Raw genomic sequence first — 21,507 nt, 5'->3', positions numbered from 1 at the left:
TACATAAAATGGAATGTTAACGAAATATTTTATAAATCATTATTATATATGTTTAAGTTAAATAAATACTTAATGTAAAGAAGAAATTAATAAATAATACTGCTAAATTATTAATAAATTAATTAAAAAAATAAAAATATTAAATACAAGGAAAGTTACTTTTATAATACGATTCGAGTTTAAAAATCCTTCAAAATTGAGAAATAATAAAATCAAAATTTGTCCTTTTTAAAAAAATATTAAAAATCAAAACAGTTACAAACTGTTAATTACCAAAAAACAATAATTTATCACTTGCTTTGTATTGAAAGCAATTTGTATAAAAACGCAAATTTTTGATTTGTGACGTTTTTCTTTCATGGGAAAAGATTGGGCTTATTCGGTTACTTTTCTAGCTTATTTACTCTAGTCTATTGAATAGTTTTAGTCTGTTAACTAGTCTGTAAACTAATCTATAAACTTGTCTACGGGCAATAGTCTAAAAACTAGTCTATGGAATTGTCTCAGAACAAGTCTATGAACTATTTAATTAGTCTATGATCCGGTTTATTGATAAGTATAAGGACTACTGCATTAAGTAGTGTAAGGACTAGTCTACTGACAAGTCTCTTGACAAGTCCATTGACTAGTCTATGAGCTATTTATTCTATTGATTAGCCTATTGAATAGTCTGTAATACTGTAAACTAGTCTGTAAACTAATCTATAGACTTGTCTATGGGCAATAGTCTAAAGGCTAGTCTATGGAATTGTCTCAGAACAATTCAATGAACTATTCTATTAGTCTCTGATCCGGTCTATTGATAAGTATAAGCACAACTCCATTAAATAGTCTAAGGACTAGTCTACTGACAAGTCTCTTGACAAGTTCATTGATTAGTTTATGAACTAGTCTATGAACTTTTTATTCTATTGATTAGCCTATTGAATAGTCTATAATACTCTAAAATAGTTTGTAAACTAATCTATAGATTAGTCTATGGGCAATAGTCTAAAGACTAGTCTATGGAATTGTCTCAGAACAAGTTTATGAACTATTCTATTAGTCTACGATACAGACTATTGATAAGTATAAGGACTACTGCATTAAATAGTCTATGGACTAGTCTACTGACAAGTCTCTTGACAAATCCATTAGCTAGTCTATGAACTAGTCTATGAGCTATTTAATCTATTGATTAGCCTATTGAATAGTCTATAATACTCTGAACTAGTTTTTAAACTAATCTAAAGACTTGTCTATGGGCAATAGTCTAAAGACTAGTCTATGGAATTGTCTCAGAACAATTCTATGAACTATTCTATTAGTCTATGATCTGGTCTATTGATAAGTATAAGCACTACTCCATTCAATAGTCTAAGGACTAGTCCATTGACAAGTCTATTGAAAAGTTCATTGATTAGTTCATAGTCTATGAGCTATTTATTCTATTGATTAGTGTATTGACTAGTCTATAAACTAATCTGTGGTCTAGTGTATGAACTAGTCTATAGACTAATCTATGAACTAGTCTGTTGACTAGTCTATTAACTGATCTATGAATAAGTCTATAGACAAAACTGTGGACCAGTCTATGAATATGACCATTGATGACTCTATTAAGTAGTCGGTAAACTGTGGAAAGTTAAAGCCGTAATACACAGTTGTCAGATCTTACAACGTTGTCAGTAAAATGTTCTGAAAGTGTCTAACAATCGTCTGAACTTATAATTTTTCTTTTGCAACTTGGTCAGAACAAGCATTACTGACAATATTGGAAGACAAAATAAGTAAGTTATTAGACATTTTTTTTTTTTTGCACATTTTACTGCCAACGTTGTAAGATCTAACAACCGTGTATACATAGCATTAAAAAGTACGGAAAAATTACAATAGTATTTAATTTTCCATTCCTGATGTGTCCTTAATAAAAATATTGAAAATTAAATTTTGAAAACAAAGGAACAAAAATTGTATAAACAATATTTTGTTTCCAGTAAAAATATTTAAAAAATGTAAAATTAAAAGAAATTAAAAAAAAAACTTGTTTAAATATAAATGAGTATCAATGATTACCACGAAGTTATCAGAGCGAATTAGAGTGAATTAGAGAGAGAGAGATTGGTGCATAATATTAGATGAAGTGCTTGAGTGTTTTAAAAACATCGTATTATTCGAATTAATGATTTAAATTGTTGGCCATTTTAGTCCTATGAAGATATAGTTTATGTCCAATTTTTAGCCTTCCACAATAAAACATGTATATGATTATCTACATCCTGTGGTTGATTTTTATATTGATTTTTCAAATGTTCAAAGGCGTGCGTAGGTGTAGAAATATGTTTTGTTGCTGTTGTTGAAGATTCCACCGAATCCATATAACGTGATATTAAAGAACGATAACGTCTACCGATGGTGGCTATAAGAGGTACATTTTGATTTGGTACAGCTATAATGGTTTTGATCTGTTAAAAGAATATACAAATAAGGATTATATATCATTTATATTTAAGTTCAACTGAAACTTACTTCATTTTCATAAGGACGAAAAACTGTTATAGGTCTTAAGGTATTGACTTCAGCTATGATTAGACAACCCCAGGTAGTGCCTATGTATAGTTCCTTGCCATGTGTACAGAGAGCAGAAATTTGACATTTGATTAGACTTAAATGTTCATCTATAGCAATACTTTTTAGAGATTCCGAACAGGGTAAGAGTTTGGAACAATCTAGTTTATTTTCAATTTGTTTATTAACAGCATGCCATTGATAAACCATAAAACCAGGATATAGACAAGTAAAAACATAACTTTCATTACTGCACATTCTAGCCACCTTAAGATCTTCTATAGCATTTGGTTCATCACTGTGACACAAAGCCTGATGACCACAGACACCAGTTTTACTAAGAGGAAAAACATTCAGTTTACCAGCCATTTCGCCACACCATAATTCATAAATTCTAAATTTAAATAGACCAGAAGAAGTGTGAATAATATAAAATTTTTATTTTCGTTAACCAACTCACCCCTCAATCATAACCGCACAGGAACAGTGCAATATTAAACCCGAACAAATTTCCGTTAAAACAAACGAACCCTCTGCAAATGCACAATTCGAAGGAACCTTCGAAGAATCTACCAAAAACACTCGACCATTGTGTAGACCCACAGCAACACGTTGTATATCACGCAAATATACTAGTGTTATTAGAGGTGATTTAATGGCTGGATCCAATATATATGAAAATATATGACTATAATCGGCCAGGCTGTAGGAATGTAAAGTACCGGAAGCATCACCAATCCATATGCATTGTTCAATAATGCAACAGCAGAGCATATTAATTTTTGGCAAACGTGTAGCAGAGGGTGTACGCGAAGATGAACCTGTTGAGCCGCCGGCTTGTAGCGAGGAAGGTGTATTTATGGGTGACGATGAGGAAGATTTATGATTAACCTCTTCGACACGAGGTGATTTTTGATCTTGAGGTGAAAATTTATTTGTGCATTTGATGCTACTCGATTGTAGAAATTGACCTTGTAGGGTGGTATCTAAAATATCTATGTGTGAGTTATAAGCAGGTAACCATAGTTCTAGGCCGGACGTTTCATCTGAAGTAAAGAAATGTGTATTTATTAAGATAAACCATAACAACTTTACAAATTTACACTAACAATGTAAATAAATCCATTTTGAATATAAAACTGTTTTAAACAATAAATCCAAAAACGTACCTTCAGTATTATTTGTATTATTAAAACTAAAAGCTCCACACACTACTTTATCATTGAATGGCAAAGCTATAACATCTAAAAGATGTATACATTCTGGAGCAGTTAGTATGGATACAATTTGACTGGCAGTTGGTCGTTTTTTAGGCAATTCATCCCAACACAAAACCATTAAATCTAAACAATATGTCGGAAATTGTGTTTCTCTTTGTGTTAGAGCTGGTCGACTGCCTTCCAAAATACATTCCTTAATAGATTCATGACCCTCAAAAGGTTGACGTAAACTAATATTCTCATAGATAAACATGCCGAATGAAAAGCAATCAACCTTTGAAATAGGGAATTTTTTTTTTAAATATTCTATTAATTTTTTATTTTAAACACAATAATACCTTTTCTGTGTATTCTTCTTCACCATTATAGCGTATAATTTCCGGAGCCATAAAACCTTCTGTGCCACCAAATCCTTTAGAGCCACTGGGAGCCGTTTGACGACTTATACCATAGTCAGCTATTTTGATATGAACACAATTACGCGGACTGTCCTCGCTTTAAAGAAAAACAGTTTTCATATATTCCATTATTGAAATCAAGCAAAAAAAAACAAAAATAAACTTACGCATGAGGCTGGGGAAAATCCCAAACTAAAACATTTTCCGATTTCAAGTCGCGGTAAATAATACGACGTCGATGTAAATATTCAATAGCACGAGCTGCTTGCAAAACTAATATTTGAAATGTATGTGGCCCAATGTGAGCACCACTGCGACGATGTTGTCTTAAGATAGAATCCAAACCACCCATAGGTGCTAATTCCAAAACCAAAGCCAAAGGTTTTATACAAATACCCACCAGCGGTACTATATTAGGATGTTTAAGCGTCAACAAAACAGCCAATTCTTGTCGGGCAGTACAATAAGCTTTGCAAGCATGCTGTAAAGGATCACGATCCCATTTACCCAAAGCCACTTTATAAGCCATTAATGCGCTCTCTTTGGCTCTAGGACCCGGTGGCACAGGTTGCAGCATTTTCATAGCTACCGCTCTAAAAGAACGAGAATTTTTAATTTTACACGTAGCTTTAAAAACAAAACCAAATGCTCCTCGTCCCAAAAGGGAACCTTTAATAATGCTTTCCGAATTAATGGTATACTTGTCGGGTATATCGGCAAATACAACATCGGGTGCTAAATTTAACATTTGCATTTCCAGATGTACGGGACAAGAGATTTTTGTTTGATTATAAACTGATAATATACATTCTTCTATCATCCAGGTATAGCAGACATTTGATATATCGGGTAGATTGTATAAAGGATGACTATCGACGGAGGTGTTGCGTGATGAGCCGGCAGAATCGGGTCCCACACCAGAGTCAGCATCAGAACAAAGGGAATCCTAAAAAATTAAAACAAATATACATCATAAGACAATATTTAACTTTATTATCTGGTAAACTTACTTCCGATCTTCGTTCCCTTTTAGCGGTCGCATTCAAATAGGCAGAGAATACATTAAGAGCACCATCCTCGTTATTATCATTTGGCAAATACAAAGGCCGTCTAGCACGATATTTATTTGTATAGCCAACAGCACCACCCATGGCCCCTGTATTATCTGAGGACTCACCATTTGAACCAGCATCATTGCCATCCGCCTTTTTACTATTTAAAGCCAACTTTTTCAAACACTTGGGACACATTACCAAACGTGTTATCAAAAATCGTCCCTCTGATGTATGCACAAAACGTGTACCCAACGAGGGATACCAATCCTCTAGCAGCAAATCAATATGATCTACTGATAATGCCAATAGTTTAGCAATCACCGGCATATTAGGTTCAATTCGTGCCAAATGCTGTCTCTCGCCATCATCGATTTCTTGCAATATATTAATGTGTGTAAGGGGAAAATAAATTTCCAATATACTGGAATTACACAGATTTATATCGCTCCAGACACCATCCAGTTTAAGTTTAAAACGATTGTTTGTATTGCGAAACGGTTGTGTATTGGCCGCTGAAGGAAATGGTACTTCCCATATTTTAAAAACCAAAATTGGACCATAATACAACGATACACCAGTTTGCCATAAATTCCATTGTGTATCATGTTCCAAAGATGTACGTAAATCGAATTCAAGTGAATGCTAAGATTGGTGAAACAAAATTTCTGTATTCTATTGTAAATTTCTAAAAAAAGGAATAACTTACATCATTTGAGGGTATATAAGCGGATTTTATTGCTTCAGTTAATTGTTCATCTGCTAAAAGCCTGGTGATTAAACGTGACCAAAAACCAGAAGGAAAATAGGTCATTAGTAAAATACGTCTAAGACCCATTTCTAAGATGTTAGAATCATTGCTACTGTTGTTATCCACTGGTTTATAAATTAAACTATTCAAATTGATTTCATTCGATACAGAGCAGCCTAAATTTAAGTTACGACCACGAGTACGTTGTGAGATCTATTAAGAAAAGAACATACAATTTAGAAGTTTAAATTCGTTTATGCCTAAAAGTAGGCAACATTCTTGGGAATATTAAAAAGAACTCTAGGAATATTCTCGATAAAAAAATTAGTTAAATATTTATTATATTTACCTTAACCACTGTCCCGGTATTCGGTGTTACATCTTCATTTTGTGGCAACAGTGAGGGTATTAACAGAGTTCTCGAATCCCAGGTTAAAGCCACTTCAAATTTATTCAAAAGACTTACAATATAGGAACGATTAGTATTCATACCCTGTTGACTATTTGTATTGCGAAATAGTAAATTTAAATCATCTAATTTCATAATGCCACTACGAGCAAATGGATTAATTTCTCTAACAGTTACAACATGAGCCAACATATCACACAACCACTGAGGATCTAGAAAATAATAATCTCTTAAAGTGGCATCATCATAGTGTAAAATAACACCATTATCATGTAAAAACATGGTAGCTTGATTAAGTTCCGATGAATCACGAAAACTTTTATAGTTGTGCAAACGCATTTCTTCGGTCACTAGTTTTCGATAGTTTTCAGCATCGAGTACAGGATCTAAACCGGCTGCTCTTAGATTACAAGAAATAACATTGACAATATCTTCGAGAGCTATATAACTGGCAGGGATTTTTTGTAATAGTAAAGGTTCTTTAGAACCAGGAGATCTTAACATAAAAGCCGTATCGTATATAATATTTGCCAAAAGGCGTATATTATGCATAGTACGACAACTTATTTCTATCGAGTCTATAACACGTGGTAGACCAATCTTTTCGGCATCCGGTATGGCTATGAATTTTTCCCTAATGATTTGTTGTAATTCTTCGGCTTTTTCGGCGGAAAATGTTTCACCTACCGCATCGAAATGTGTGCCTACAATAATGACTGGAGAATTAGGAGCTCTAGCTTGTATATTACCCAGCCATTGTAAAATCTCCGCTAGTCCCTGGTGGCCATCGGTGATTTTCCATAACACTAAATATAGGCTCCGTTTGGAGAGAAAATATTGATGGGTGGCATAATATCTAAAATTTGTAAATAAATTTAAAGTTTTTACAACATTGATTAAACAAAACAAAATCTTACTCTTTTTGTCCACCAAAATCCCAGGTGCGAAACATTACCGGACCATGTGAGCCGGGAGCTTTTTTTCTTTTCTCACAAATCCAAGTGCCAATATCAACACCAACCGTAGAAATATTACCGCCTCGTTGAGATCTTGACAAGTTTTTAGTATGACCCATGCGTTTAGCCCAATGATTTTCCGAAGCTCTAGATCTTTGAGAACCTACACCCTGACGCAATAAATCCAATAGAGTAGTTTTACCAATACCTTGCACACCCACCACCATTAATTTCATGCGTGCATACGGTTGAGCATCTTCATAAATCGATTTTAAATAACCGATAATATCCATAGTTTTATACTTTTTACTTTCAATCATGGACTTAAGAGGATCCTGTAAAAGACAGCCACGCGTATTAAGATTCCAAAGACGTGTTAGTAAACCCAAGTGTGGTGGCAAATCCATAACATTAACATTGCCACTTATATTCAAAACACTAAGACTAGTGAGTTCATGTAAAGAAGTGGGTATCTCTTTAAGGCAATTATTGCTAATATCTAACATGGAGAGATTGGGAAATATTAGTTTGGATTTAGTTAAGCCCACCACACTCCAATCGGAGTCATCACAATCGTTGAAAAGTGTTGCCACATCGTCGGTGGACAATTGTATGCGTGTCAACAGGTTATCGGCTAAAATTAAAGTTCTCAACGATTCCAATCTCAAGTGTCTTCTATGACGACAAACACTTTTCAACACTGTACTTCTAAATGAAGATGACTTGGCATTGTTGGGATTATGTTTAGCAAATGAGGGTATTTCATCATTTTCACCACCTTGATTTTGAGCCACAAAACTATAGCACAAAAGATGAGGATCCGATTCGGTTATACGCGGCAAACTGGGCCAACATGATATTTCGTTATGACTTAAATCCAATTGTTTGAGAGTAGCGGGATAACTGGTAACATGACCCATGGAACGCAAACTATTGTAGGACATATTTAAGCGTGTCAAATTAACAGCCAAGCAAGGCAATGCAGCCGGTATGCTGGTAAATAAATTATTGGCAATATTTAAACTATTAAGCTGTGAAACACCTTCCTCTTTTTTCGATTCATTCCATTTCATATCGTTGTCGGTGATCTCTAAGCTAGAAGACCAAATATTACGATGCACCAAAGGTTGTAGGGTAAGTATGCGAGTTTTACTTTTATTATCATTGCCATACACATCAAAATTGGCAAATGGTTCCAAGTCTAATTTATCTAAACTCAATTGTGAAGAGGAGGTTTGCATGGGCGGTACCGGCAAGTCTTTTAGCAGATTAAAGGCAATATTTAACTCTCTCAACTTAGGAGCTTTCCACATATCGAAAGGCATTTCCTGTAGTTTATTATTTGAAATATCCAAAATAGCCAAGGCAGGCAAATGGAATATTTCCGCTGGTATGCTTATCAATTGATTATCTTGTATATAGAATTCTTCTAAAACCGGCAAAGAATACGAAGCACGACTACCGGGTGTATTAGCCGCTGGTGTGGGTAATTGTGTTATTTTATTTTGTGCTACATTTAAATATCTAAAATCAAATAAGTTTATGTTAATAAAGAAAAAAATATATATTAATTTAAACTTACTTTAATGAGACCAAACTGAAAATCTCAATAGGCAAGCTTATAAGATGATTATGAGAAAAATCAATACGTGTTATGGCGGTCAATGCTACTTCGGTGATTTTAGGATGACCTTGTAGTTTCGGATTTAATTGTAAGACACCATTAACCATCCAATTGACCCTGAAAGTTGTAAAATCAAAAGAGAATTGATAAAAAAAAAATATGTAATTCAATGATGTCACAAAAATCTAAAACAAATGGTATTAATTATAAGGCTTCTGAGTTTTAAGATTTTTTGTGTGAGAAAAGTAAATTAATTAAAGATTAGAGAAAGAGATGTGTTAGTAAAACACGAGAGACACCATCAATAGTGATTCCTAGTAGACAATGTCATATCCCAGCAAAAACTGGGTAATAGCTTTCAATTGTAATTACTTAAGAACATAGTTTTCAATGACTACTAGATATCGCCTGGATTACATAGAAGTAGTCTAATAAGGTCTTACTAATTATGTGTTATAAAAATGCTTTTAAAATCATTAGTCATCTTGCCAGTAAAGATATAGAAGCTGTACACGTTTTTTCATGAGATTTACAATGACAACTTTTTTAATTCTAGAGAGAACTTGTCTTCTTCTTGTCGTCATCTAAGCGCGCTAGAATTGGCGGCGGAGCGCAATTGTAGGAAGGCACTTCTTGCTGGTGTTACGTGTCTGGGGGTCTTATGGACTTAGGACTTTGAAATGGTGTGCATTTTATATACGCTGCCAAGTATATAATTCTGCATATGATGTGCTTGCAGACTACCAAGCCGCCCAATGTGGGAACAGACGCTGGTGGATTTAGACGGACCGTCATGGAGTTAAGGGATCTAAAGATCCCGAACGGACTGTATTGTCAAAAGATACACATCCGAAGGATGAGTAGAGATCTTTTGACAAGTACTTGGACTGGTAGCCGCCTCATCGGGGAGAAACAAACGCTACCAGTCGTGAAGGGGGTAGTTCTTAGTGTGTGCTCGTCATGAGCCCCTCTGTCATGGGTAGACCTACCAGTACGCCCTGCATGGGTCATCACAAATAAGCCTTCGCATCGCGTCCAGATGACTACCCGTCGCGTTAACCCCTTACATCGATGATACTGTGTTGGGTACCGGGACATTGTGATATTCGGGGGAACGAGATCGCAGATGAATTAGACAGATAGGGTTCAGAGCTTGATCTTAATAGTAGGGATAGTTCTGTAAAACCCTCTAACTAATTTCCGGAAAAATCAAAAACTCTACCAACCGATCCTGGCATAGTAGGCTGGATTCTAGGGAAATATGACCGAAATTAAACCCAAAAGCAACCAGTATACTATTAGGAATGGACAGGAAGAGTATAAGAACTTTAGTAGGGGTAATAACTGGTCACTGCGCTTTTGGGGGCTTTCAGACTGAAATGTCTAGGTAGAAGATTCCACGATGAACTGAGAGATGTAGCAGAATGTGGTTTTTAAACTCGTTTAATTGCTAAACTTATAGCAGATGTAGATTATTAAAATCTTATTTAAGTTTTATCATTAGACACTTTTTTATCACCCTCTTGACTTCCATTTGACAACTTCGTTATCCTTTTTGTGAAACACGATCCTTTAGAGTATGCTGTTAAAAAGCTTACTAACAGCTGGCCAGAACAATTTGAAAACTCGCTATCTTCAAAAAGAACTCACAAGAAATCAATTTAGTTTTACACTTACCTTACGAACGGCAACTGAACATTATTATTATTGTGCCAATCAATTATGACCGGAGTATTGGGAAACATTGTACTATAGGAAATATTTGTAGCAGAAGGCATAAAAACTTTAACTTCAACCGGTGTGGGCAAGCCTTTCTTATTGATCTTATAATCAGAGTCAGGATGGACACGTTTGGCAAGTAGACAATTTAAAATAGATTCATCTTCTGAGGCTACAGCTACACTTAAAGCAGAGCCATTATCATCACGAGCACCATATCTATAAAACGTTATAATTCATTATTAAAATGTTATGTGAAAGATACGACTTTCTCACTTTAACAACAACTCCACCATGGGTAAAGATCTTTGTTTACACGCTTCCGCTATAGGAACATTACTCAGACCATAGATTTCCTCACTACACTTGGGATCATTATGATCCTCTACCGGTTTGGCAATAATATTTGGATTTGCACCATTCTGTAAGAGAACAGTAACAACATCCAGAAAACTGCCTCTTACCGCCGCCAATAAGGGTGTCTCACGTGCAGCACCACATAAAAGATTTACATTTATCGGACATTTATCACATTCTAGAGACTCTTCTTTAAGTGCCGACTCACCATCGCTGCTTATATTTAATTTGGACATTATGGCTTGTATACCAAAGGAAATACGTTTACGTGTCGGTGTTATGGGATTACTTTGGGGACTTTGTGCACAAGTTTTACGAGCTTTTACTTTCCATTTGACTAAAACATTGACTAGAGCTTTATTGCCTAATATACTGGCTATATAGAGGCTAGTTTGTCCGGTGACATCTTGAGCATTAGGATCAAAAGGTAGACGCCATTCCCAGACGCCTTCTTCATCGCGATATGTTGAGTAGAGGTAATCGGGATAGGAAAAATTGATAAGTAATTCGAGTAATTCAATGTGACCATTTATGCAGGCAGCATGTAAAGGAAGCCATTTCTCAACTGTAGGTTGCTGTGAAAGTGTAAAGAAAATAACATTGTTTATTAGTGTTTAAATGGAATGTGTTTATATATTTGCCTGTATCAAGTCGGGAAATTTTTCCAACATAGTTTTGGCAATATTATAATGACCATTATGTACTGCAGCATATAGGGGTGAATATTTTGTTACGGTATGAGAACGACCATCCGAACCAGCATCTAATAAACGATTTGTTATACTTTCATAACCAGACTGAGAGGATCTGCAAGAAAAAACACAAATATCGTAATAAAAATCTTTTAAAATTAAAAAAAAAAAAAAACTTACAAAAATAACAATGTATTTGCCCCAGCTGGTGCCATATTGACAATTATTTGTCTTTCACTGCCCAAAGCTTCCAAAAGCACACGTACAGTACGCTCATCTCCGGTAGACACTGCCTGTCTTAATTCTCTATGTTTAATCAGACGCACCTGTTCACGGGCATCTAAAATTGTAAAATGTTAAAGAAATTTTCATTTATTTTAATGTTTTTTTATTAATTTTGTTTCTTTTTCTTTTGTTTTAAAATTAATCACCTAAAGATTTTGTAACTTCAATGACCTCATCGAGAAAATAATCACAAGCTTCTAATGCCGTTTCAGTACCCGATTTTGGTTTCTCAACAAAACTCCAGTCCATTTTGTAAAAACTTTAATTTAATTATGTCCAAGTAATTGCAATTAACTTTCAATCAATTTTCTTTTTTAAAAAAATGCATTCAATAACAATGTGTCTTTTTTAATTCTGTACTCCCAAGTCAACACCCTAAACCGTACACTTATTTCAGCCAACTAAATTTTGCGTTCGGTTTTCGTTAAAGAAAATGCCATCTCGTTTTGAATTTGGTTAAAAATCAATTGTCAACATGTCATATGAAACTGTTTGTTAAGATTTCATTCATAAAAACCAAACAACCAGACCAGAGGGTTGTGTTTTTTTGTTTATAACAACCACCCAGCCAGTGACTATAGAGTTGTGGTTGTAGTTGGTTAATAACAACTGCGCAAGACACGCACATTCAACCAACTGTTGCACGTGTAATTTTCATGTTGCACTAAAGAAAGATTTATTATGTTATTCTTATTTAGAGAAATCATTTTATAGGGACTTTATAGTGGAGCGGCAGGGTATTATTATAATAATGATTATTCAAATTATTTATGTCATTGTGTTTCATTAGCTATAAAGATTAAATAGCAGGAAAAAACTAGTAGTAATTGATACTTGGCACTTGGGTATATCAATGCCCATATGGAACATGGTTAGCGAGTTGAGTATCTTTCTTTCTTAGATAGGTTTTATGCAAATAATTTATTGTCGTTTTGCATAAGGTATTTAAATTGATTATTGTATAATAAAGATGAAGGTGCTAAGGGGAAATTGTATTTAATTTATAAGACTTCATTTGGTTTTAAATCATAGTACTATAACTAAGATAATGGTTGTATCATGGTTGTGTGATATTTTGAAAATAATTATAACTCGTAAATATGTAATATAAAACAAAGAAATAGAGCGACCGACAAGCAAATCAACAGACTAACAGAATTGAGTAAGAACTCCTAATAATATTGAGGTTTTTTGATTTTTAAAAGTAGACTTTATATGATGATTATGTAGATCTACAAATCACATACGTGTTTCGGAAATTGAATTATATTATTTTTAAAGTCTAACGGTTGTTGTTGTTGTTGTTGCAAAAGGTTTTCTGTAACTGAACGTTCTTCCCTGGGGTAAAAACTTCCGGTGTGGTGTGGCTATGGATGGGTTGACAAAACTTGGCCGTTGATCCGATTTATACAGCTGTTGCTGAGTTGATAATCTTTGGCCGATTGAGAATCGGGTCGTTACGGAGCGCAGATCCAATTATCGTGGGAAAGAGCTCTATCGGTTGTTGACATTGTAGTAGCGATACGTGTAAAGTAGGTGTGGTTGGGTTAGCGATCCTTGTTGTTGAACATCGAGTCGTTCCGGTGCGAAGAACCGATTGCTGTGGTAACGCGCTCTATCGGCCAAGAACTGCATTAGTTAGTGGGAGACAAAGTTTGGTCATACGGTTTGTTTTCAAATGAGTGTAACTTTACACCTATTGGTGCTAGCGAAAATTATCTAAAGGACCTTAGACAACTATTTCTTCAATTAAAAAGGTCATTCTAAAGAAAACCCTATATGACTAAAATATACAACATTGATCCTTTCTAACTCTAGCAGTTCCTGGCTGATAGATTAAGTTAGAACACTTAACATGGTTTTGCCCATATAGTCCCTTCTTTTAGTCTGACAGACACCTAGTAGTAGACAACATTTACTGAACATGTACATTCATACAAACATACATACATACATACATACATACATACATACATACATACATACATACATACATACAAACAAACATACATACATACATACATACATACATACATACATACATACATACATACATACATACATACATACATACATACATACATACATACATACATACAAACAAACATACATACATACATACAGAATCTTCGCCCCTAACATATTATTCCAATAAAAATGAACATAAGGTGACAGGATCTTCGCCTCTAACAAAAATACACTTCTTTTACTTTCAATCCTAAACCTGTTTTTCGCTAGAAACTTAATATCCTTGATCTTTTAGTTTTGCAAGATAATTCATAATTATGAACAATAACCAATACAAAAAATCCCAATCATACATTTTTTTTTTCATTACACTTCTTGGCAACTCTAACCCCTAAATAGCTGAAAGCCAATAAAAAAGTGAAAACTCAATGAAAATATTGTTTTGTTTATATTTAGCCATGATAAAAATGCATTCATAAAACTCATGGAAATTTCATCTTCAGGACTTGTCAAACGATATGAAAATCAATAATTTTCAATTTCGTCATAATTAAAATGCAATTAAATATTAATTGCAAAATAAAATCAACTCACCCTCGTCCGAATCACTCATGTTTTCTTTTCAATTGCTTCGAAAAATCTCTTTATTACACTATTAATATAAATGATTTTTATTTTTTATTAAACTTTTATAGTTTCTAGCAATAAATAAAACATATTTTGCGAATTTAATTAATTTTAAAATGCTTTTCTCACTTTTTTTTGCGGATAGTCAACAACAAAATTTTGCATCTTAAAACAGAGCCCTGCGCTGACTAATATTAACGTAGCGGCGTTAAAACTAAAAACATCGGCGGCTTCTTAAAACGACTAGTTAGTTAATTTTTAAGAAATCTAAAGAAATACATCTAGGCCTCTATCAAGTCTGTTGTACGCTTCTTAACCAGTGTCTCGGTCTACCAGACTAGAATAGTAATCTACAAATCTATGCTAATTTTCAACAAATTTTAAGTAAAAACGGAATCCAATAGATTAAAGACTGAGATATTTTGTATATACAAATCATTTTGCAATAGCTTTTCCCGAGTCTTTTTAATTTATAAAATGTAAATTTTAATAATTTTTTTACGTGTTTACAAAATTTTAACTGAAACGAATTTGTTAACGAGAATTTATATAAACACTTTCATCAATTTTAGTGTTTTTTTTTCCAAACGCCAACAATGCATTAATCGCCACAATACAACTCTGTATTATCTCTATATGTGAATGTAATGTAAAATGTCAGACAAAGTAAAGACGACAATAAATATATTCAAGTAGACGACAAATAGAAAAATAAAAAATACGTGAAAAGGAAAAATCCACGAAAAAAAGTTTATTATTCTTTTTTCCACTACAAAAAGTTATCAAAAAATAGTAAAATTATTAAGAAATTTTAAGTGTTTCCATGCAGAAAACGTATTCAATATGAGTTTATTAAATTCTTATAAAATTGAACAGCAAATTGTTAAGTGAAAAACAAGTCAGAAAAAAATTCTTAGAAAACAGTGAGGTGCGCACAGTTTGGAATAAGAAAAAGCAGAAAAAAAAGAAAGGAATTTATTTTTCATCCTGTATTGGACAAATATTAACGATAAAACTAAGTGTAGAAACGTTTAATATAAATTAAGAATAAGGTATGTGTGATTTTTTAAAATTAAACCAAAACATTGCATTTAAATAAGATTTGGTTTATTTATTGAGACTTCCAAAGAATTGAAGATGAGTGTGTTTTTTTTTCATTAGTTTGGGTGCGACATTAAACTTTCGACGACAACGTCAAAGATATAGACGTTAACAGCGCTGCTTTATCAAAGTACACTTACAAACGTAAAAAAGGTTTTTGTTTTTATTACTTGTTTTTTGTTGTTGTGGGATTTTCTGTTTTGCAATGTGTGTGGAGAGGGGGTAGCCAAATAGTTTTCTTTTTGTTTTTACTACAAGTCTATTTATTGAAGAAGAAGTTACTCAAGGTGTTTTTTTTTAATTTTTACTAACTATTTGGTTTATTTTAGCGCACATGCGGTGTAAAGGATATTTATTTTTTGTATTCGTCATTTTGTACAAATAGTACAAGTTTGTTTATGTTTTGTTTGGTACCCATAAAATTAATGTTTTCTAACTACTTACATTGTACATGTGTATGTATGTATGCATTTGTTTGAGTTAATTCCTTTCAAATCATAATAAACAAAGAAATATTTATTAACTGTTGCGGACATATTGTTAACTATAGTCTTCACTATTTGTTGTTGCCCATTATTTGATAAAAAGAAAGGCAAAAAAGAATACAAATGAGAATTTCTCTGTCGATGGTCGTACTATCCCGACGGTTCAAACCCAAACAAAACATTTGCATCCTTAATTTGCAGCACACACAAACACCATCTAACAGAAGTTTAGAAATGGGAACAAGGTTCTTAAATCTCTATATGAGGTCCATATGTTGCCCCATTTGAATCTCAATGAAAAGGTTTGAAAACGGTATAACATAAAAGCTTCCGAACCGCAACCAGATGTGTCAAGATGAAATGTTGAACATTTACACGAGAAAACCAAATTATTATCTTTTAAACAACATAATATTATCTTGGTGATACAATACCTGTTGACGTTGCATATGACTATTCATCGCATGCATCAGATTCTGATGCTGAATACTCTCGACAAATGAGAATATCTCATTAACGCCAGGTGGTACGTTAACCGATTAGCTTAGAAATTGTTGAATTAATAACGATCTCGGACATTGATCGCTAATCTGCTCAAATATATATATTTTCTTTCATGTAAAGTAAAATAAGTCTGGAACTTAATGAAAACCTCATGAAAGGTTATAAAAGTTGCAATCTATTAGAGTTTAGTATTGTTGATAGTTCATTCTTAGGAACAATTTTCAGTTGATATAGCTCTAGCTGAGTTAACATCAGAGATAGCAAAAGGAACTTACAAACTGCATAAAAAACATTAAAAATTTCTACTTTTTGATTTCGATTGTATCCAATCTAAATAATCGAGTCTATAAACGACAGATTAAACAATTTCTCAGAACAATATATCTACAACTGATATAGTAACAAGAAATATCAACTAATTTTGATCAACTATGAATAGTCTTTATTGTTTATTCTATTTTTAGCAATTGTTTAAGTTCTTCGGAGGTATATATTTTTGCTTATAGCCAACGTCTTGCCTATTTTATATTCACAACAATAGAAAATGGCACCGTTGGCAGGTCCATCATTTTCCATAGATACCTGGAAAAATGATCCACCAGATGTGGAACTCAAATGTTTTCTACCGAATGGCATATTTCTAACTCTGAGTGTACCCGCTACTGCCACCATTAGAGAAATAAAAACGGTAATAAATAACTAAATCATTATAAACAATTATGTAATAATTAAACAAATTTTTATACTCTATTCTATTTAAGGAAATGGTTAAACAATCAAAAAATTATCCACTTCACAATCTTATCAAAGATGCTTGCGATTATGAGGTCAGTGGTATATCGGCCATTGCACTAGTCGAACCATTTACAGATGAAACAAAACGTTTATGTGAAGTTCAGCCTTATTTCTGCCTTTTGCGCTTGGGCGAACGCAGTGAAACTACTGCAATTTCCAGTGATTATGAGCTATCGAAATTGGTGAGTAATATGATTGGTAAATCATTCGAAGACTATAGTGCGCAGCGAAGTCCCGAAGAGGATGATTTCCGGCGTAAAATGACACTGTTATGTGATGAAATCGAATTGGAGCGTTCCAAATATCGCTGGACAGATAAATTGTTGTACGAGCATCCGTTACGTTTGGCAAATAATCCCGTAATGCCGGAAATAATACGTACACGTTTTCGCAATTCAAATTTTTTAGTTGTTGTTAAGTTGGAAAATGATGAAACCTCATTTACGATCTCTGTCAGTGATCAGCATACACCACGAACTCTGGTAGATTTGGCTCTATCGAAAGTTCGTAAATCTCAAATAAAAGTTAGTGATCGAGCATCGGACTACATATTGAAAGTGCGCGGTCGTGACGAATACTTGTTTGGTGAATATCCACTAATACAATTTATTTATATACAGGTGAGTTATTCGACAACTAAAGCTTTTAAACATTATTTAATGCATTGTAATTACATATAGGAAAGCCTTTCTGGTTCAGAAGTTCCCAATGTTGTACTCAAACCCATACATACCCTACCTTCATATATTAGCTATAAACAGGAATTATATGCTGCCCCCAAGAGACCACCAAAACCCGAAAGTCTGCGCCATCAATCAAATGAAATGGTAAAACGAAAAATAAAAAGTTCATGGGAAATCGACAGTCATTTTCGTTTGCGACTGCATCGCATTGATAATGTTAACTGTGATTTGGCCAGAGGCATTAAAGTTGGCGTACACATCGGTCTCTATCATGGCGAGCACAAGTTGTGCGCTCAACATTCGGTCGACATTGCCAGCAGTAATAATCGTTCATTTACCTTTGACAAGGACATTGTCTTAGATATTCCCCTACAAAACTTGCCACGCATGACTCGACTCTGTATGGTGATCTATGAAGTGACAAAGACATCACGTTCGAAGAAACACTCAAACGCTAGCAAAGAGAATACAATATTAAAAGACGGCAATGTTAATGTCAACTCGTTGGCCTGGGTCAATACCACACTATTCGATTATAAGCATCAATTGAAAACGGGATGTCAAACGCTACACACCTGGACGTATGCCGACGATATACAATCGGATGAGATATTTCATCCGTTGGGCACCATTGAACCAAATCCACGTAAAGATGAGTGTGCTGTGGTACAACTCACATTCCATAATTACGGTTACGATAATATACAGTATCCTTCGGAAGAGACAGTCCTACAATATGCCTCCAAATTAGCTGCTTGCAAAGAGCCTCTCAGTCGCGGTTCATCTCAGGATGGAGCGGCTACCGTTAGCAAAGTTCTATCACAGTATTCACGTACTATTAATAAACTTTATGAAATGCACGATCAAGATCGTAATGATATATGGGAGAAGAGGTTAGTAGTTCAATTGACTAAGTGGATCTCGGCTGTTAGTATTCACTGTGATCTGGCTTACTAATATTCATATTATTATTTTAGATACGCCATCAAACAAGATGAACCCGAAGAGCTTTCTATACTTTTACATTGTGTTAATTGGAATGAACGCGATGAAGTGGCCGAAATGTGGCTGCTACTTAAAGAATGGCCCATTATATCTGTAGAACGTTCCTTAGAATTACTAGATTATGCCTATCCCGATCCAGCAGTGAGAAATTTTGCCATTCGTTGTCTAAATAAATTAAAGTAAGTTAAATAAATAAACAAAACAAGATAAATAAATAAAAATACAATTTTCAAACAGAGACGAGGAACTTTTGCTGTATCTGCTGCAATTGGTACAGGCAATGAAACATGAATCTTATTTAGATTGTGCACTCACCACATTTGTCCTAGAGCGAGCTTTGCGCAATCAACGTATCGGTCACTATTTCTTTTGGCATTTACGCTCCGAAATGCAAACACCTTCAATGCAAACACGTTTCGGTTTATTGCTTGAAGCTTATCTCAAAGGTTGTAAACCACACGTACCGCTGTTGCGCAAACAGCTGCATGTTTTAGAGAAACTAAAACAGGGTTCAGTGCTAGCGAAAAAGGGCGGCAAAGAGAAAGTAAGAAATCTGTTACAGGAATTTTTACGCAATCAGCGCAACAGTGGTGTCTTCCAAAGCATACAGAATCCCTTGAATCCCAGCTTTCGCTGTAAGGGTGTTAAGCCGGAAAAATGTAAAGTAATGGACTCAAAAATGCGTCCGCTGTGGATTGTATTCGAGAATGCCGATCAAAATTGTAATGATATTTATATAATCTTTAAAAATGGTGATGACTTAAGACAGGATATGTTAACACTACAAATGCTAAGGGTAATGGATCAATTGTGGAAAAATGAAGGGTAATTTATAAAATAACAAAAAAACAAAACTAAATAACAAATTATTAATAAAACAAATTGGTTTCCTACAGCATGGACTTTCGCATGAACATCTACAATTGCATTAGTATGGAGCGCCGCTTGGGTATGATAGAAGTAGTGCTCAATGCCGAAACTATAGCCAATATACAAAAAGAGAAGGGTATGTTTTCGGCTACATCGCCCTTTAAAAAAGGCTCCCTATATAGTTGGCTTAAAGAGTACAATAAAACCGAAGAGGAAATGAACAAAGCCGTTAAGGAATTTACTTTAAGTTGTGCTGGTTATTGTGTAGCCACATACGTTTTGGGTGTAGCTGATCGTCATTCAGATAATATTATGGTTAAACGTAATGGTCAAGTAAGTTTTTCTTAAGATTATTTGTTTTATTTATTTCATTAAATTTACATTTCTCTAGCTTTTCCATATTGATTTTGGCCATATATTGGGTCATTTCAAAGAGAAGTTTGGTGTGCGTCGTGAACGTGTACCATTTGTTTTGACACACGATTTTGTGTATGTCATTAATAAGGGTCGTGCCGATCGTATGGCTGAAGAATTTCTTTTATTCCAAAATATGTGTGAAAAGGTAAACGTTTGTTCATCAAGTCAAGTGTTCATAGAAAGGATTTTCAATTTATTGTTGTTTTTTTTTTTTGTTTACTTTATAGGCATTTTTGGTTTTACGCAAACACGGCTGCCTTATACTTTCACTATTTAGTATGATGATATCAACGGGTTTACCAGAATTATCATCTGAAAAAGATTTAAATTATTTAAAAGAGACTTTGGTAAGATTATTTATTTATGATTATTGAAACATTTATATTTTATATTCCTTCCTTTACAGGTTTTAGAATATAGTGAAGAAAAAGCTCTTGAACATTTCCGTTCAAAATTTAGCGAGGCTTTAGCCAATTCCTGGAAAACTTCACTAAATTGGGCTTCTCATAATTTCTCCAAAAATAACAAACAATAAATAGAAAATTTTGAAAGCGAGAAATACTTATAAATCTTAAATCCCAACCTCAAATCATTTACCAATCACAACAAACACTGCATGATCATCTCGAAAAGAAAGATAAAAACAAACAAACGTAAAAAACTAACCATAACAACACCAACAAACAAACAAACAACAATTAATAACATCCTAAACGCTCGACTATTATACATAATTGTACATTTAATTGTGCTTATATATACATACATACATATTTAGCAACAAAACAAGAAAAAAAGTAAAAACATTTTTTTTTGGTTTATGTTCTTTATTACTTTTTTAATATTAATTATAATTATATATATTTTTTTTATAATTTTCATTTTTAATTTTATATTTTTTTTGTTGGATTTTTTTTCGTTTCTTAAATTTAATTGTTTTTCATTTGTAAAATTTCCTCATAGAAAAAAGTTTCAAAACAAATAAACAAACAAACTATTGTAATTATTTTGAGTAATTAAAACAAATTAAAAACAAAACATG

General features: G+C 33.6%; 2 protein-coding genes across 4 annotated transcripts; one reads left to right on the top strand and one right to left on the bottom strand.

Moving 5' to 3' along the window:
- Positions 1 to 27: 27 nt before the first annotated feature.
- Positions 28 to 14,710, bottom strand: LOC111678858 (leucine-rich repeat serine/threonine-protein kinase 1). 2 transcript variants are annotated; one of them, XM_023440289.2, is made up of 16 exons: positions 14,573 to 14,710; positions 11,906 to 12,065; positions 11,675 to 11,840; positions 10,953 to 11,608; positions 10,635 to 10,895; positions 8,916 to 9,074; positions 7,295 to 8,857; positions 6,318 to 7,233; positions 5,927 to 6,181; positions 5,176 to 5,862; positions 4,333 to 5,111; positions 4,106 to 4,262; positions 3,717 to 4,041; positions 3,008 to 3,593; positions 2,509 to 2,941; positions 28 to 2,444 (listed from the first exon to the last, which is right to left on the bottom strand). In XM_023440289.2, exons 1-16 carry the CDS (start codon positions 14,589 to 14,591, stop codon positions 2,205 to 2,207), a joined length of 7,362 nt encoding a protein of 2,453 aa, XP_023296057.2. In that variant the 5' UTR covers positions 14,592 to 14,710; the 3' UTR covers positions 28 to 2,204. The 2 variants fall into 2 exon arrangements, with proteins under 2 accessions (XP_023296057.2, XP_046804919.1); XM_046948963.1 differs by lacking the exon at positions 14,573 to 14,710 and adding an exon at positions 12,157 to 12,408.
- Positions 14,711 to 15,293: 583 nt separating this feature from the next.
- LOC111678878 (phosphatidylinositol 4,5-bisphosphate 3-kinase catalytic subunit beta isoform) lies at positions 15,294 to 21,103 on the top strand. 2 transcript variants are annotated; one of them, XM_023440311.2, is made up of 10 exons: positions 15,294 to 15,657; positions 17,160 to 17,383; positions 17,457 to 18,110; positions 18,171 to 19,066; positions 19,151 to 19,357; positions 19,416 to 20,003; positions 20,075 to 20,381; positions 20,440 to 20,610; positions 20,693 to 20,812; positions 20,872 to 21,103. In XM_023440311.2, exons 2-10 carry the CDS (start codon positions 17,240 to 17,242, stop codon positions 20,998 to 21,000), a joined length of 3,216 nt encoding a protein of 1,071 aa, XP_023296079.1. In that variant the 5' UTR covers positions 15,294 to 15,657; positions 17,160 to 17,239; the 3' UTR covers positions 21,001 to 21,103. The 2 variants fall into 2 exon arrangements, with proteins under 2 accessions (XP_023296079.1, XP_046805231.1); XM_046949275.1 differs by having other exon boundaries at positions 17,135 to 17,383.
- Positions 21,104 to 21,507: the final 404 nt, after the last annotated feature.

Source organism: Lucilia cuprina, chromosome 4 (assembly GCF_022045245.1).
Source record: "Lucilia cuprina isolate Lc7/37 chromosome 4, ASM2204524v1, whole genome shotgun sequence".
Taxonomy (NCBI): Eukaryota; Metazoa; Arthropoda; class Insecta; order Diptera; family Calliphoridae; genus Lucilia; species Lucilia cuprina.
This window is presented reverse-complemented; position numbering and strand designations above follow the sequence as displayed.

Bases quoted from the DNA above. Each gene is read 5' to 3' on its own strand.
- LOC111678858 (XM_046948963.1), bottom strand. From the start codon at position 12,259: ATGGACTGGAGTTTTGTTGAGAAACCAAAATCGGGTACTGAAACGGCA. The intron at 5,863-5,926 runs GTAAGTTATTCC...CACCAATCTTAG, and splicing joins CTTATATACCCTCAAATGAT to CATTCACTTGAATTCGATTT. The intron at 2,445-2,508 runs GTAAGTTTCAGT...TTCTTTTAACAG, and splicing joins TTCGTCCTTATGAAAATGAA to ATCAAAACCATTATAGCTGT.
- LOC111678878 (XM_023440311.2), top strand. From the start codon at position 17,240: ATGGCACCGTTGGCAGGTCCATCATTTTCCATAGATACCTGGAAAAAT. The intron at 19,067-19,150 runs GTTAGTAGTTCA...TTATTATTTTAG, and splicing joins AATGATATATGGGAGAAGAG to ATACGCCATCAAACAAGATG. The intron at 19,358-19,415 runs GTAAGTTAAATA...ATTTTCAAACAG, and splicing joins CGTTGTCTAAATAAATTAAA to AGACGAGGAACTTTTGCTGT.